This window comes from Dendrobates tinctorius, unplaced genomic scaffold (genome assembly GCF_039654945.1).
Source record: "Dendrobates tinctorius isolate UK_male_01 unplaced genomic scaffold, ASM3965494v1 ptg000081l, whole genome shotgun sequence".
Classification (NCBI taxonomy): Eukaryota; Metazoa; Chordata; class Amphibia; order Anura; family Dendrobatidae; genus Dendrobates; species Dendrobates tinctorius.
In genome coordinates this window covers 16819381-16836607 of record NW_027361749.1, presented here as the reverse complement: position 1 = coordinate 16836607, position 17227 = coordinate 16819381, and the positions used below count along the sequence as shown (strand labels likewise).

The following is a 17227-nucleotide window of genomic DNA, read 5'->3' as shown; positions in this document are numbered from 1 at the left end:
GCATGCTAGCTTGCCAGTATTGTGAATGACAGCTCTGCTGCCAAATCTGGCCTGTCTTGCGGAGATTCCTCCAGGCGTCACCCGTTCGGGGTGATTACCTGGCTGCTTAGCTTGCTGACAATTGTCAAACCATTGCCAGTCATAGCCTTGATTGCTGGTGTGTTTGCTCTGTGCTTTGTGTTCTTAAAATTCTGATCCTTGTTGCCAGACCTCGGATTTGCCGTTTTGACTATTCATCTGCATTTCCCTTTTTGCCTTTGACATACTCTGCCCTTAGTTGCCTGACCCAAGACTTTGCCTTAAACTAGTCTTGAGCCTTATCCTTTTTTACTTTGAAGTACTCCACTGGCATTTGACCTCAGACGCCTTAACTTCCCTGCCTTATGGCTTGTCCATGAGAAGTGATTCAGCGTCACAGGAATAAGTCCGATTTTAAATTGCATCTTTTTATCCTTCTTTCAAAGTTGAAATTTTCAAAATGCAAATGTAATGACCAAAAATTTCTGTAAACTTCAATTTTTAAAACTGTCCCTATAAACATATTGTTGGGCTTTAAAAGAGCAAGAAAAAATGTATTTCTAAACAAGGTAAACTAAAAGTAATAAAAGTACAGCACTGCCAGATTTGTCACATTGAACAGAAGGTAAGCTGGTCCTCTGAGAAAGGCAATTTGTAATTCAGAAGGATAAAGCTTTAGAATAATGACAATCACGCTGGTTAAGGAAGTTGTAGCTCCAACTGTGCATATGCACTGTAAAGTATAAAGATCTACAGAAGACTAATCCGATATATTTATGACTTTTATTAGTACTGCTCAGGCAAATCACGGTTCTATTAGCGCATTATATGTAGAAAAGAGGAAAGAAGCAGAGAACACCTGTCGTACACTGCCTGCCTACAGTGAAGATTTGGTTTAATACTTAGAAAAATGTTTGTTTGTTTTTTTAGGATTATAGAATACCTGGAATTTAAAGATATCCATTAAGTTTTTATTTTGTGCAGATTTGATTTTGTATATTGCTGTCACTTTAACTTTTGTGAATAATGCATCATTTAATTTTTATATTACAGTCAAGTGTCAATTACTTTTTAGTAATGTATGTTGAAACAGTTTTTGCTTCATTTTCATTAAGTATTTTGCCATTTGAATCATCTTCAGTGAATTTGGAGTAAAGTTGATACAAAATCAGCAGACGATTAACTCCCGCTGTGCCTAAACTCACCTTAAGGCTACGCTTGCATGACTATTTTTCTGTCTGAGTGCTGCTGCGAAAATAATTACAGCAATCAGATCAATATTATTCAATAATTCTGTTCATATAACGTTTTCTTTTCACGGGACTTTATATGCGAATGAAAAAATCACAGCATGGTCTAGTTCTGTATTTTAGATGACATTTGCCTATTCTAGTCTTTGGTTGTGAAAACAAATATTGGATTTCATGCACATAAAATATATAGCATCTGATTATTTGAAATTCTTTAACATAGGAAATGGTATTTGGTCTTGCAAATTTTAATTACTACTGATGTATAAAAATGGATGTTATATGGAATGCTTATGGGTGACAATACAGTGGAAAAAATATATGTTTCGACAAAGGGTAAAATATTGTAAAAGGGGTATGTCAAACCTCCTTTATTTTTCATTACATATAGGTTTCCCTGTCTGTATGACCTTGCAGATGACATTAGAAGCTGCTCTCAGAGTATCTGAAGTGTAATGGCAATGGTGCTCAAAAGCATTGGGTGCCATGACAGCAGATTCTCTTCCATGCAAGGCAGATGTTTCCCCTAAATGTGGCAGAGATATGTAGAGGAATGTTACATAACAGAACCACCACATGTAATTTAACCCATTTACCCTCAAGGGTGGTTTGTATGTTAATGCCCAGGCCATATTTTACAATTTTGACCACTGTCCCTTTATGAAGTAATAACTCTGGAATGCTTCCATTGATCCTGGTGACTCTGAAATTTTTTTCTCATTACACATTGTACTTCATGATAATTGTTAAATTTCTTTGATATAACTTGCGTTTATTTGTGAAAAAAACTGAAATTTCGCAAACATTTTGAAAACTTCGCAATTTTCCAACCTTGAATTTTCATCCCTTAAATAACAGAGATACTGTATGTCACACAAAATACTTAATAAGTAACATTTCCCACATGTTTACTTTGCATCAGCACAATTTTGGAACAAAAAATTTTTGTTAGGAAGTTATAAGGGTTAAAAGTTAACCAGGGATTTCTCATTTTTACAACAAAATTTACAAAACCATATGAAGTCACTTTGAGGGGTCTATATGATAGAAAATAAACAAAAGTGACAATATTCTAAAAGCTGAACCCCTCAAAGTGCTCAAAGCTACATGTAAGAAGTTTATTAACCCTTCAGGTGCTTCACAGGAATTTTTGGAATGTTTAAAAAAATGAACATTTAATTTTTTTCACAAAAAATTTAATTCAGATCCGATTTGTTTTTGTTTTACAAAGGGTAACAGGAGAAATTGGACTCCAAAAGTTGTTGTGCAATTTGTCCTGAGTATGCGGATACCCCAAATATGCAGGTAAACCACTGTTTGGGTGCATGGCAGAGCTCGGAAGGGAAGGAGCGCCGTTTGACTTTTCATTGCAAAATTGTCTGGAATTGAGATTGGACACCATGTCTTGAGATTGGACACCATGTCATGTTTGGAGAGCCCCTGATGCACCTAAACAGAAGAAACCTCCCTCAATTGACACCATTTTGGAAAGTAGACCCCCTAAGGAACTTATCTAGATGTGTGGTGAGCACTTTGAACCCCCAAGTGCTTCACAAACGTTTATAATGTAGAACCGTAAAAATAAAAAATCATTTTTTTCACAAAAATGATCTTTTCATCCCAAATTTTTTATTTTCCCAAGGGTAACAGGAGAAATTGGACTCCAAAAGTTGTTGTGCAGCTTTTCTTGAGTATGCTGATATCATATATGTGGGGGTAAACCACTGTTTGGGTGCATGGCAGAGCTCAGAAGGTAAGGAGCGTCGTTTGACTTTTCAATGCAAAATTGGCTAAATTGAGATCAGATGCCATGTCGTGTTTAGAGGGCCCCTGATGTGCTTAAACAATAGAACCCCCTACAAGTAACACCATTTTGGAAAGTATTTTTTTCATTTAATTCTTACTTTTAAAATGTGTCCCTCTATGGGACACTCATTTGGTGCAGGCTGATCGCTTCTATAGCATACAGATCTGAACGCTGTATATAGCATTATAGAATGCTGTAGATAAGCCCAGAAAGGCAGTGGCCACATCTTATAGTGGCCAAAACATCTGACAGGTTCCCTTTAAAGTTTGATTCTTGATTCATTATCCAAAATAACTGTGTAATCATCTATTAGTTTTTCTTATTACCTTTTACAGCATGGCATTATAAATTCTTTTCCTCTACATGCAAATCATTCTGCACAGGTTTTACATTTACAAACATTGAGAAACATAAAAATATTAACATACCATACCTCTTTGTTCTTTGGATATCTTGGATATGACAACGGGAATATTATGTTCAGCTCCTCCCTGCAACACATAGAAATTCTTTCTAAGTATTAAAGAAATGAAGAAGGTAACAATGGGAAAAATGTCACTGGTTAAATTTGAAATTAATTATATATTAAAGGTGAATGCAGAACATAATTCACATGTTACAGTGTATCAATATGTTATCTTATAAAACCATTCAAAATGACAAAATTAATAAAATGTGAATGAATAATTTGTTGCAAGATTAAATATTCATATTTCGTCTCAAACACATAATGGTTTTTAATGGTAATGCATGTCCTATAGAAATATATGAGGCCTTATTATACCTGCTCAAGTCTTTAATTTACAATATCATTTTATTTTGAATTTTGTTTGACACATAAAAGTCACAGCAAGTTTCATGAGATAATAAACCTTACCCAAAAAGCATACAAAGGCACAAAGAATGCCTTCACTTTTACAGTATAGAACCACAGGCGCTCTTGCTTACTTTTACAACTAATTGCAGTTTTGATAAGGCTTTCATGAGCTTCAGAATACTTGGGCATAAATTAAACTATGCTTACATTTACAATGGCTTTGAATACTTTTGCCAGGAAAATGACAAATTCCAGACGTATATCACATGTTGTAAAACTATACCTCATGATACTCAAACACATTTAACTAGAGATGAGCAGGGGCTCGAGTTTGAGTTGACTTTCCTGAAATCCACAGTTCTGCGCAAATTCAAACCATCTGTGATTCTATTTGAGAAGATCAACAAAAAAAAAATCGCCCAGCACCATTCACACAGTTGTGTAACTAGATGTACCGATAGGTACATATATAACCGTGCAGACAGAATGTTAGGAAGTTCTATCTCTTGTAAGAATATAAGAACTCTTGTTGAAATAGCTCCATATAAGTTTTAAGTAAAATTATTTATCTTGAAAAGCTAAAAAAAAGATAAACTAATAAAGAAAATAAAAGTAGTCAGTATGTACTGTAACTTCAAATTGTCTACAACTCGCAGGAAATGGTTCATTGCTTTTTAGGCAGTCAGAGATAAGATTTAAAACCTCAAGAGCATGATTTAAAGAAATACAATAATGGGAAAAGTAATGATGTACAAGCACAAATGGATAAAGTAATAATAAAATTGATCACCAGAAACATCCTAGAGAACAAAACAAATAAATTCTCTGACAGTGTTTTATATACTAATTAATAAGTGAACCACTAACTTAGAAGAAAACTCATACGCATATTAAAGGGCTAATTGTCCTTTGCTAATTGGTAGCTTTTTCCTATGCAAAGTATGAGGAAGAAAATGGTCAACACTAGAGCGGAGGAGGGTGGGAGCATAAATATAGCTAACACTTCACTAGCCAAGCACTGCTAGGATTAAAGATTGAGCTTGACCCAAAACACCCCATAATAATATCATGAAAAAAACACAATGTTCTCAGAGAAGGAAGAATTAAATAGCTTACAGATTAAAAGATGTACATCAAAATACAAATCTCATGTTTGCATGCCTGGGACTTTATGGAGGGTTGTGTATGTTACCATGTTGGGTGAGGTTATTAGTGTCCAAAGAAAAATCCTTTATTTTGTGATCACTCCGGTACAAGATGTCTAAGCTTTCTTTGCGCGTCAGTGACCATGATGTCATTGAAGCCTGTCAAACCTTTGTGCCAGAATGCTGCTGTCTTGTATAGCACTTGTTTCATGAGAAATTGGAGTAGTTTACCAAATTTAAAGAAAAGTAAATGTACAGTATATTTACACAGTACGATTATAAGAAAATGAACATTCCACGAAGTCACTTTTCCCGATAATAGTACTGTGTAAACAGATTGCTGTACAACTGCCAAACAAAAAAAAAACGCTTGTTTGGTGGGTGCAATGATTTTTTCATTGGCTGAAAAGATCATGGTTAACTAGATGTGTATTTCCTGAAGGAAGTACAGATAGTGGTTTGAAATGGTGCCCGGGCTACCCCTTTAAGAGAGACTTGCCTGCTGCCCCTGCAAGACTTTCAACTCAGGATACGATTTAACTGTGGGTGCCTCTCAGGGGCCACTTTGGCCTCATGGTCTGATTTTGTGGGTGGGGCCCCTCAGGGCCTGATTTTGTGGGTGGGGCCCCTCAGGGTCCGATTTTGTGGTTGGGTCCCCTCAGGGTCCGATTTTGTGGTTGGGTCCCCTCAGGGTCCGATTTTGTGGCAGGGGCCCCTCTGGGTCCGATTTTGTGGGTGGGGCCCCTCTGGGTCCAATTTGGTGGGCAGGACCACTCTGGGTCCAATTTGGTGGGCAGGACCACTCTGGGTCCAATTTGGTGGGCGGGGCCTCTCAGGGTCCGATTTTGTGGTTGGGTCCCCTCAGGGTCCGATTTTGTGGTTGGGGCCCCTCAGGGTCCGATTTTGTGGCCGGGGTCTATCAGGGTCCAATTTTGTGACTGGGGCCCATCAGGGTCCGATTTTGTGGCCGCGGCCCCTCAGGGTCTGATTTTGTGGCAGGGGCCCCTCTGGGTCTGATTTTGTGGGCGGAGCCCCTCTGGGTCCAATTTGGTGGGCGGGACCACTCTGGGTCCAATTTGGTGGGCGGGACCACTCTGGGTCCGATTTGGTGGGCGGGGCCTCTCAGGGTCCGATTTGGTGGGTGGGGCCCCACAGGGTCCGATTTGGTGGGCGGGACCACTCTGGGTAAGACTTGGAGGCTGGGGTCGCTCAGCCTCCAATTTGGAGGCCGGGGTCGTTGAGCTTCCGATTTGGAGGCCGAGGTCAAAGAGCCTCTGATTTGGAGGCCGGGGTCGATGAACTTCCGATTTGGAGGCCGGGGTCGATGAGCCTCCGATTTGGAGGCCGGGGTGGCTCAGCCTCCTATTTGGAGGCCGGGGTGGCTCAGCCTCCGATTTGGAGGCCGAGGTCAAAGAGCCTCTGATTTGGAGGCTGGGGTCGATGAACTTCCGATTTGGAGGCCGGGGTGGCTCAGCCTCTGATTTGGAGGCCGGGGTCGATCAGCCTCCTATTTGGAGGCAGGGGTCGATCAGCCTCCGATTTGGAGGCCGGGGTTGATCAGCCTCTGATTTGGAGGCCGGGGTCGATCAGCCTCCGATTTGGAGGCCAGGGTGGCTCAGCCTCCTATTTGGAGGCCGGGGTGGCTCAGCCTCCGATTTGGAGGCCGGGGTGGATCAGCCTCCGATTTGGAGGCCAGGGTGGCTCAGCCTCCAATTTGGTGGCCGGGGTCGATCAGCCTCCGATTTGGAAGCCGGGGTGGCTCAGCCTCCGATTTGGAGGCCGGGGTGGCTCAGCCTCCGATTTGGAGGCCGGGGTGGATCAGCCTCCGATTTGGAGGCCGGGGTGGATCAGCCTCCGATTTGGAGGCCGGGGTGGATCAGCCTCCGATTTGGAGGCCGGGGTGGCTCAGCCTCCGATTTGGAGGCCGGGGTGGCTCAGCCTCCGATTTGGAGGCCGGGGTGGCTCAGCCTCCGATTTGGAGGCCGGTGTGGATCAGCCTCCGATTTGGAGGCCGGGGTGGATCAGCCTCCGATTTGGAGGCCAGGGTGGATCAGCCTCCGATTTGGAGGCCGGGGTCGATCAGCCTCCGATTTGGAGGCCGGGGTCGATCAGCCTCAGATTTGGAGGCCAGGGTGGCTCAGCCTCCTATTTGGAGGCCGGGGTGGCTGAGCCTCCGATTTGGAGGCCGGGGTGGCTCAGCCTCTGATTTGGAGGCCGGGGTGGCTCAGCCTCTGATTTGGAGGCCTGGGTCGATCAGCCTCCGATTTGGAGGCCGGGGTGGATCAGCCTCCGATTTGGAGGCCGGGGTGGATCAGCCTCCGATTTGGAGGCCGGGGTCGCTCAGCCTCCGATTTGGAGGCCGGGGTGGCTCAGCCTCCGATTTGGAGGCCGGGGTGGCTCAGCCTCCGATTTGGAGGCCGGGGTGGCTCAGCCTCCGATTTGGAGGCCGGGGTGGCTCAGCCTCCGATTTGGAGGCCGGGTTGGCTCAGCCTCCGATTTGGAGGCCGGGGTGGCTCAGCCTCCGATTTGGAGGCCGGGGTGGATCAGCCTCCGATTTGGAGGCCGGGGTGGCTCAGTCTCCGATTTGGTGTGTCGGCCCTTTAAGACTCATTTGGGTGCGCTGGCCCTTTAACAATCACTTTGGCGCGTTGGCCCTTTAAGAGCTAGTTTGGCTCACTGGGCTTCTTTTAAATCCACTTTGGCGCACACATTCTCTCTCAGGGGCATGTGTCATGTGATGAAGCTAGATTTGCATTTGTGCTGTGGGTTTCACTTTAAGAGCTGATATTATGTGGCAGAATCTCTGTTCTGGAGATGTCATGTGAAGTTCGTAGGCGTTGGCATAGTAACTGGGTCTGCCTGCGCATATCAATGAGCTCAACTGTCATTTCAATCGCCTCAGGGCACGTTTTGCCATTTCCTATTGAAAAGCATTGGAGACAGTTCATTCCAATGACGGGAAAAAAAAATTTCAAACGCAAATTGCGCAAAAACTACAAATCCGATCGACACGAAAAATACTTAGCACACCTCTCGTGGACGCTGGCTTCGAAACGACACCTCAACGGATTCTGTGCGTGTAGCGGTTCGGGCCGCATTAATTGCGGAAATCAACTTAATAATAATAAGAAGAAGAACTAGATGTGTATTTCCTGAAGGAAGTACAGATAGTGGTTTGAAATGGTGCCCGGGCTGCCCCTTTAAGAGAGACTTGCCTGCTGCCCCTGCAAGACTTTCATCTCAGGATTCGTTTTAACTGTGGGTGCCTCTCAGGGGCCACTTTTGCCTCAGGGTCTGATTTTGTGGGTGGGACCCCTCAGCGCCTGATTTTGTGGGTGGAGCCACTCAGGGTCCGATTTTGTGGCCGGGGCCCCTCAGGGTCCGATTTGGTGGGTGGGCCCCTCAGGGTCCGATTTTGTGGCCGGGGCACCTCAGGGTCCGATTATGTTGGTGGGTCCCCTCAGGGTCCGATTTGGTGGGCGGGGCCCCTCAGGGTCCGATTTTGTGGGTGGGGCCCCTCAGGGTCCGATTTTGTGGATGGGGCTCCTCAGGGTCCAATTTGGTGGGCGGGGCCACTCTGGGTCTGATTTGGTGGGTGAGGCCACTCTGGGTCCGATTTGATGGGCGGGGCCACTCTGGCTCCGATTTGGATGCCAGGGTTGCTCAGCCTCCTTTTTGTAGGCCAGGGTCTATCAGCCTCCGATTTGGAGCCTTGGTCACTCAGCTTTCGATTTGGCGCGCCGGCCCTTTAAGACTCATTTTGGCGCGTCGGCCCTTTAAGAGCCAGGGTGGCTCACTGGGCTTCTAAATCCACTTTGGCGCACACATTCTCTCTCAGGGGCATGCGTCATGTGATGAAGCTAGATTTGCATTTGTGCTGTGGGTTTAGCTTTAAGAGCTGATATTATGTGGCAGAAGCTATGTTCTGGAGATGTCATGTGACGTTCGTAGGCGTTGGCATAGTAACTGGGTCTGCCTGCGCATATCAATGAGCTCAACTGCCATTTCAATCGCCTCAGGGCACGTTTTAAGCTTCCCATTGAAAAGCATTGACACAGTGCATTCCAATGACGGGAAAAAAAATTTTCAAACACAAATTGCGCAAAAACTACAAATCCGATCGACACGAAAAATACTTAGCACACCTCTCATGGACGCTGGCTTCGAAACGACACCTCAACAGAGTCTGTGCGTGTAGCGGTTTGGGCCGCATTAATTGCGGAAATCAACTTAATAATAAGAAGAATAAGTTAGCAGCGTTCGGATTACAATATAGTGGTTTTTTCAAACCACTATAACTAGATGTGTATTTCCTGAAGGAAGTACAGATAGTGGTTTGAAATGGTGCCCGGGCTGCCCCTTTAAGAGAGACTTGCCTGCTGCCCCTGCAAGACTTTCAACTCAGGATACGATTTAACTGTGGGTGCCTCTCAGGGGCCACTTTGGCCTCAGGGTCTGATTTTGTGGGTGGGGCCCCTCAGGGCCTGATTTTGTGGGTGGGGCCCCTCAGGGTCCGATTTTGTGGGTGGTGCCCCTCAGGGTCCGATTTTGTGGCCGGGGCCACTCAGGGTCCGATTTGGTGGCGGGGGCCCCTCAGGGTCCGATTTGGTGGCCGGGGCCCCTCAGGGTCCGATTTGGTGGCCGGGGCACCTCAGGGTCTGATTTGGTGGGTGGGGCCCCTCAAGGTCCGATTTTGTGGCTGGGGCCCCTCAGGGTCCGATTTTGCGGCCGGGGCCACTCAGGATCCGATTTTTGTGGCCGAAACCCCTCAGGGTCCAATTTTGTGGGTGGGGCCCCTCAGGGTCCAATTTTGTGGCCGGGGCCCGTCAGGGTCCGATTTTGTGGGTGGGGCCTCTCAGGGTCCGATTTGGTGGGCGGGGCCCCTCAGGGTCCAATTTGGTGGGCAGGGCCCTTCAGGGTCTGATTTTGTGGGTTGGGCCCCTCAGGGTCCGATCTTGTGGCCGGGGCCCCTCAGGGTCCGATTTTGTGTCAGGGGCCCCTCAGGGTCCGATTATGTGGTTGGTTCCCCTCAGGGTCCGATTTTGTGGTTGGGGCCCCTCAGGGTCCGATTTTGTGGCCGCGGCCCCTCAGGGTCTGATTTTGTGGCCGCGGCCCCTCTGGGTCCGATTTTGTGGCAGGGGCCCCTCTGGGTCTGATTTTGTGGGTGGGGCCCCTCTGGGTCCAATTTGGTGGGCGGGACCACTCTGGGTCCAATTTGGTGGGCGGTGCCTCTCAGGGTCTGATTTTGTGGTTGGGTCCCCTCAGGGTCCGATTTTGTGGTTGCGGCCCCTCAGGGTCCGATTTTGTGGCCGGGGCCTATCAGGGTCCAATTTTGTGACTGGGGCCCATCAGGGTCCGATTTTGTGGCCGCAGCCCCTCAGGGTCTGATTTTGTGGCAGGGGCCCCTCTGGGTCTGATTTTGTGGGCGGAGCCCCACTGGGTCCAATTTGGTGGGCGGGACCACTCTGGGTCCAATTTGATGGGCGGGACCACTCTGGGTCCAATTTGGTGGGCGGGGCCTCTCAGGGTCCGATTTGGTGGGCGGGGCCCCACAGGGTCCGATTTGGTGGGCGGGGCCCCTCAGGGTCCGATTTGGTGGGCAGGGCCTCTCTGGGTCTGATTTGGTGGGTGGGGCCACTCTGGGTAAGATTTGGAGGCTGGGGTCGCTCAGCCTCCAATTTGGAGGCCGGGGTCGTTGAGCTTCCGATTTGGAGGCCGAGGTCAAAGAGCCTCCGATTTGGAGGCAGGGGTCGATGAGCTTCCGATTTGGAGGCCGGGGTCGATGAGCCTCCGATTTGGAGGCCGGGGTGGCTCAACCTCCGATTTGGAGGCCGGGGTCGCTCAGCCTCCGATTTGGAGGCCGGGGTGGCTCAGCCTCCGATTTGGAGGCCGGGGTGGATCAGCCTCCAATTTGGAGGCCGGGGTGGCTCAGCCTCCGATTTGGAGGCCGGGGTGGATCAGCCTCCGATTTGGAGGCCGGGGTGGCTCAGCCTCCGATTTGGAGGCCGGGGTGGATCAGCCTCCGATTTGGAGGCCGGGGTGGCTCAGCCTCCGATTTGGAGGCCGGGGTGGCTCAGCCTCCGATTTGGAGGCCGGGGTGGCTCAGCCTCCGATTTGGAGGCCGGGGTGGCTCAGCCTCCGATTTGGAGGCCGGGGTGGCTCAGCCTCCGATTTGGAGGCCGGGGTGGCTCAGCCGCCGATTTGGAGGCCGGGGTGGCTCAGCCTCCGATTTGGAGGCCGGGGTGGCTCAGCCTCCGATTTGGAGGCCGGGTTGGCTCAGCCTCCGATTTGGAGGCCGGGGTGGCTCAGCCTCCGATTTGGAGGCCGGGGTGGATCAGCCTCTGATTTGGAGGCCGGGGTGGCTCAGCCTCCGATTTGGAGGCCGGGGTGGCTCAGCCTCCGATTTGGAGGCCGGGGTGGCTCAGCCTCCGATTTGGAGGCCGGGGTGGCTCAGCCTCCGATTTGGAGGCCGGGGTAGATCAGCCTCCGATTTGGAGGCCGGGGTGGCTCAGCCTCCGATTTGGAGGCCGGGATGGCTCAGCCTCCGATTTGGAGGCCGGGGTGGATCAGCCTCCGATTTGGAGGCCGGGGTCGCTCAGCCTCCGATTTGGAGGCCGGGGTCGCTCAGCCTCCGATTTGGAGGCCGGGGTGGCTCAGCCTCCGATTTGGAGGCCGGGGTGGCTCAGCCTCCGATTTGGAGGCCGGGGTGGCTCAGCCTCCGATTTGGAGGCCGGGGTGGCTCAGCCTCCGATTTGGAGGCCGGGGTGGCTCAGCCTCCGATTTGGAGGCCGGGTTGGCTCAGCCTCCGATTTGGAGGCCGGGGTGGCTCAGCCTCCGATTTGGAGGCCGGGGTGGATCAGCCTCCGATTTGGAGGCCGGGGTGGCTCAGTCTCCGATTTGGTGTGTCGGCCCTTTAAGACTCATTTGGGTGCGCTGGCCCTTTAACAATCACTTTGGCGCGTTGGCCCTTTAAGAGCTAGTTTGGCTCACTGGGCTTCTTTTAAATCCACTTTGGCGCACACATTCTCTCTCAGGGGCATGTGTCATGTGATGAAGCTAGATTTGCATTTGTGCTGTGGGTTTCGCTTTAAGAGCTGATATTATGTGGCAGAATCTCTGTTCTGGAGATGTCATGTGAAGTTCGTAGGCGTTGGCATAGTAACTGGGTCTGCCTGCGCATATCAATGAGCTCAACTGTCATTTCAATCGCCTCAGGGCACGTTTTGCCATTTCCTATTGAAAAGCATTGGAGACAGTTCATTCCAATGACGGGAAAAAAAAATTTCAAACGCAAATTGCGCAAAAACTACAAATCCGATCGACACGAAAAATACTTAGCACACCTCTCGTGGACGCTGGCTTCGAAACGACACCTCAACGGATTCTGTGCGTGTAGCGGTTCGGGCCGCATTAATTGCGGAAATCAACTTAATAATAATAAGAAGAAGAACTAGATGTGTATTTCCTGAAGGAAGTACAGATAGTGGTTTGAAATGGTGCCCGGGCTGCCCCTTTAAGAGAGACTTGCCTGCTGCCCCTGCAAGACTTTCATCTCAGGATTCGTTTTAACTGTGGGTGCCTCTCAGGGGCCACTTTGACCTCAGGGTCTGATTTTGTGGGTGGGACCCCTCAGCGCCTGATTTTGTGGGTGGAGCCACTCAGGGTCCGATTTTGTGGCCGGGGCCCCTCAGGGTCCGATTTGGTGGGTGGGCCCCTCGGGGTCCGATTTTGTGGCCGGGGCACCTCAGGGTCCGATTATGTTGGTGGGTCCCCTCAGGGTCCGATTTGGTGGGCGGGGCCACTCGGGGTCCGATTTGGTGGGCGGGGCCCCTCAGCTTCCGATTTGGAGCCTGGGGTCACTCAGCTTTCGATTTGGCGCCCCGGCCCTTTAAGACTCATTTCGGTGCGCCGGCCCTTTAAGAATCACTTTGGAGCGTCGGCCCTATAAGAGCCAGTTTGGCTCACTGGGCTTCTAAATCCACTTTGGCGCACATTCTCTCTCAGTGGCATGCGTCATGTGATGAAGCTAGATTTGCATTTAAGCTGTTGGTTTCGCTTTAAGAGCTGAAATTATCTGCCAGAAACGCTGTCCTAGAGAGGTCATGTGAAGTTCGTAGGCGTTGGCATAGTAACTGGGTGAGCCTGCGCATATCAATGAGCTTAACTGTCACCTCACGACTGTCCCATGTTTTCCCTATGGCAACATTTTCCCATTGAAATGCATTGAGGAAAATGTTTTTTCAAATGCAAATTGCGCAAAAACTCCAAATCCGATCGACATGAAAAATACTTAGCACACCACTCGAGGACGCTGGCTTTGAAACGAGGCCTCAACGGAGTCTGTGCGTGTAGCGGTTCGGGCCGCATTAATTGCGGAAATCAACTGAATAGTAATAATAATACTAGATGTGTATTTCCTGAAGGAAGTACAGATAGTGGTTTGAAATGGTGCCCGGGCTGCCCCTTTAAGAGAGACTTGCCTGCTGCCCCTCTAAGACTTTCAACTCAGGATCTGTTTTAACTGTGGGTGCCTCTCAGGGTCCACTTTGGCCTGTGGGGCCCCTCAGGAACTGATTTGGTGGGTGGGGCCCCTCAGGATCCGATTTGGCTGGCGGGGCCACTCTGGGTCCGATTTGGTGGGCGGGGCCACTCTGGGTCCGATTTGGAAGCCAGGGTGGCTCAGCCTCCGATTTGTAGGCCAGGGTCGATCAGCCTCCGATTTGGAGGTTGGGGTGGCTCAGCCTCCGATTTGGAACCTGTGGTCACTCAGCTTTCGATTCGGCGCACCGGCCCTTTAAGACTCATTTTGGTGCGCCGGCCCTTTAGGAATCACTTAGGCGCGTCGGCCCTTTAAGAGCCAGTTTGGCGCATTGGGCTTCTAAATCCACTTTGGCGTACATTATCTTTTAGGGGCATGCATCATGTGATGAAGCTAGATTTGCATTTGTGCTTTGGGTTTCGCTTTAAGAGCTGATATTATCTGGCAGAAACTGTGTCCTGCTGGGGTCATGTAAAGTTCGTAGGCATTGGCATAGTAACTGGGTGTGCCTGCGCATATCAATGAGCTTACCTGCCACCTCTCGACTGCCCCATGTTCTCCCTATGGCAAAATTTTTTGAGACAATGCATTCCAATGACAGGAAAATGTTTTTTCAAACGCAAATTGCGCAAAAACTACAAATCCGATCAACACGAAAAATACTTAGCACACCACTCGTGGATGCTGGCTTCGAAACGACACCTCAACGGAGTCTGTGCGTGTAGCGGTTCGGGCCGCATTAATTGCGGAAATGAACTGAATAGTAATAATAATACTAGATGTGTATTTCCTGAAGGAAGTACAGATAGTGGTTTGAAATGCTGCCCAGGCTGCCCCTTTAAGAGAGACTTGCCTGCTGCACCTGCAAGACTTTCAACTCAGGATCCGTTTTAACTGTGGGTGCCTCTCAGGGGCCACTTTGGCCTCAGGGTCCGATTTTGTGGGCGGGGCCCTCGGGGCCCGATTTTGTGGGTGGGGCCCCTCAGGGTCCGATTTGGTGGGTGGGGCCCCTCAGGGTCCAATCTTGTGGCCGGGGCCCCTCAGGGTCCAATTTTGTGGGTGGGGCCCCTCAGGGTCCAATTTTGTGGCCGGGGCCCCTCAGGGTCCGATTTGGTGGGTGGGGCCCCTCAGGGTCCGATTTGGTGAGCGGGGCCCCTCAGGGTCCGATTTAGTGAGCGGGGCCCCTCAGGGTCTGATTTGGTGGGTGGGGCCCCTCAGAGTCCGATTTGGTAGGTGGGGCCCCTCCGGGTCCTATTTGGTGAGCGGGGCCACTCTAGGTCTGATTTGGTAGGTGGGCCACTCTGGGTCCGATTTGGTGGGCGGGGCCCCTCAGAGTTCAATTTGGTCAGCGGGGCCCCTCAGGGTCCGATTTTGTGGTTGGGGCATTTCAGAATCCGATTTAGTGGGCGGGGCCCCTCAGAGTCCGATTTGGTGGGCAGGGCCCCTCAGGGTCCGATTTTGTGGCCGGGTCCCCTCAGGGTCTGGATTTGTGGGTGGGGCCCCTCAGGGTCCGATTTTGTGGGTGGGGCCCCTCAGAGTCCGATTTTGTGGGTGGGGCCCCTCAGGATCTGATTTTGTGGCCGGGGTCCCTCAGGGTCCGATTTTGTGGCCGGGGCCCTGAGGGTCCAATTTTGTGGGTGGGGCCCCTCAGGGTCCGATTTTGTGGGTGGGGCCCCTCAGGATCCGATTTTGTGGTTGGGGCCCCTCAGGGTTCAATTTTGTAGGTGGGGTCCCTCAGGGTCCGATTTTGTGGCCGGGGCCCCTCAGGGTCCGATTTTGTGGCCGGGGCCCATCAGGGTCCGATTTTGTGGTTGGGGCCCCTCAGGGTCCGATTTTGTAGGTAGGGCCCCTCAGGGTCCGATTTTGTGAGTGGAGCCCCCTGGGTCCATTTTGGTGGGCGTGGCCACTCTGGGTCCGATTTAGTGGGCGGTGCCCCTCATGGTCCGATTTGGTGGGCGGGGCCCCTCATGGTCTGATTTTGTGAGTGGAGTCCCCTGGGTCCATTTTGGTGGGCGGGGCCCCCCTGGGTCCGATTTGGTGGGCGGGGCCCCTCTGGGTCCGATTTGGTGGGCGGGGCCCTTCAGGGTCCGATTTGGTGGGCGGGGACCCTTTGGGTCCGATTTGGTGGGCGGGGTCCTTCAGGGTCCGATTTGGTGGGCGGGGTCAATCTTTGTCCGATTTGGTGGGCGGGGCTCCTCAGGTTCCGATTTGGTGGGCGGGGCCCCTCAGGGTCCGATTTGATGGGCGGAGCCACTTTGGGTCCGATTTGATGGGCGGGGACCTTCAGGGTCTGATTTTGTGGCTGGGGCCCCTCAGAGTCCGATTTTGTGGCTGGGGACCCTCAGGGTCTGATTTTGTGGGTGGGGCCCCTCAGGGTCTAATTTGGTGGGCGGGGCCCCTTTGGGTCCGATTTGGTGGGCGGGGCCCTTCAGGGTCCGATTTGGTGGGCGGGGTCACTCTGGGTCCGATTTGGTGGGCGGGGCTTCTCAGGGTCTGATTTGTTGGGTGGGGCTCCTCAGGGTCCGATTTGGTGGACGGGGCCCCTCAGGGTCTGATTTGGTGGTTGGGGCCCCTCAGGGTCTGATTTTGTGGGTGGGGCCCCTCAGGGTCTAATTTGGTGGGCGGGGACCCTTTGGGTCCGATTTGGTGGGCGGGGCCCTTCAGGGTCCGATTTGGTGGGCGGGGTCACTCTGGGTCCGATTTGGTGGGCGGGGCTTCTCAGGGTCTGATTTGTTGGGTGGGGCTCCTCAGGGTCCGATTTGGTGGACGGGGCCCCTCAGGGTCTGATTTGGTGGTTGGGGCCCCTCAGGGTCTGATTTTGTGGCTGGGGCCCCTCAGAGTCCGATTTTGTGGCTGGGGCCCCTCAGGGTCTGATTTTGTGGGTGGGGCCCCTCAGGGTCTAATTTGGTGGGCGGGGCCCCTCTGGGTCTGATTTTGTGGGTTGGGCCCCTCAGGGTCCGATTTTGTGGCCGGGGCCCCTCAGGGTCCGATTTTGTGTCCGGGGCCCCTCAGGGTCCGATTTTGTGGCCGGGGTACCTCAGGGTTTGATTTTGTGGCCGGGGCCCCTGAGGGTCCAATTTTGTGGGTGGGGCCCCTCAGGGTCCAATTTTGTGGGTGGGGCCCCTCAGGGTCCGATTTTGTGGTTGGGGCCCCTCAGGGTTCAATTTTGTAGGTGGGGTCCCTCAGGGTCCGATTTTGTGGCCGGGCCCGTCATGGTCCGATTTTGCGGCCGGGGCCCGTCAGGGTCCGATTTTGTGGTTGGGGCCCCTCAGGGTCCGATTTTGTGGTTGGGGCCCCTCAGGGTCCGATTTCGTGGGTAGGGCCCCTCAGGGTCCGATTTTGTGGGTAGGGCCCCTCAGGGTCCGATTTTGTGAGTGGGGCCACTCAGGGTCCGATGTTGTGGCCGGATCCCCTCAGGGTCCGATTTTGTGGGTGGGGCCCCTCAGGGTCCAATTTTGTGGTCGGGGCCCTTCAGGGTCCAATTTTATGGGTGGGGCCCCTCAGGGTCTGATTTTGTGGGTTGGGCCCCTCAGGGTACAATTTGGTGGGCGGGGCCACTCTGGGTCTGATTTGGTGGGCAGGGCCACTCTGGGTCCAATTTGGTGGGCGGGGCCACTCTGGGTCCGATTTGGTGAGCTGGGCCCCTCAGGG

The 17227-nt window shown here is 51.2% G+C and overlaps 1 protein-coding gene across 2 annotated transcripts in view; it reads right to left on the bottom strand.

Annotated features, from left to right (window-relative positions):
• Window positions 1–17227, bottom strand: part of SNTG1 (syntrophin gamma 1) — a 957068-nt gene that overhangs the window by 265096 nt on the left and 674745 nt on the right. For both annotated transcript variants that reach the window (XM_073583787.1, XM_073583788.1), the window contains one exon: window positions 3509–3566. In XM_073583787.1, coding sequence (XP_073439888.1) covers window positions 3509–3566 — 58 coding nt within the window. The remainder of the gene's footprint in view (window positions 1–3508; window positions 3567–17227) is intronic.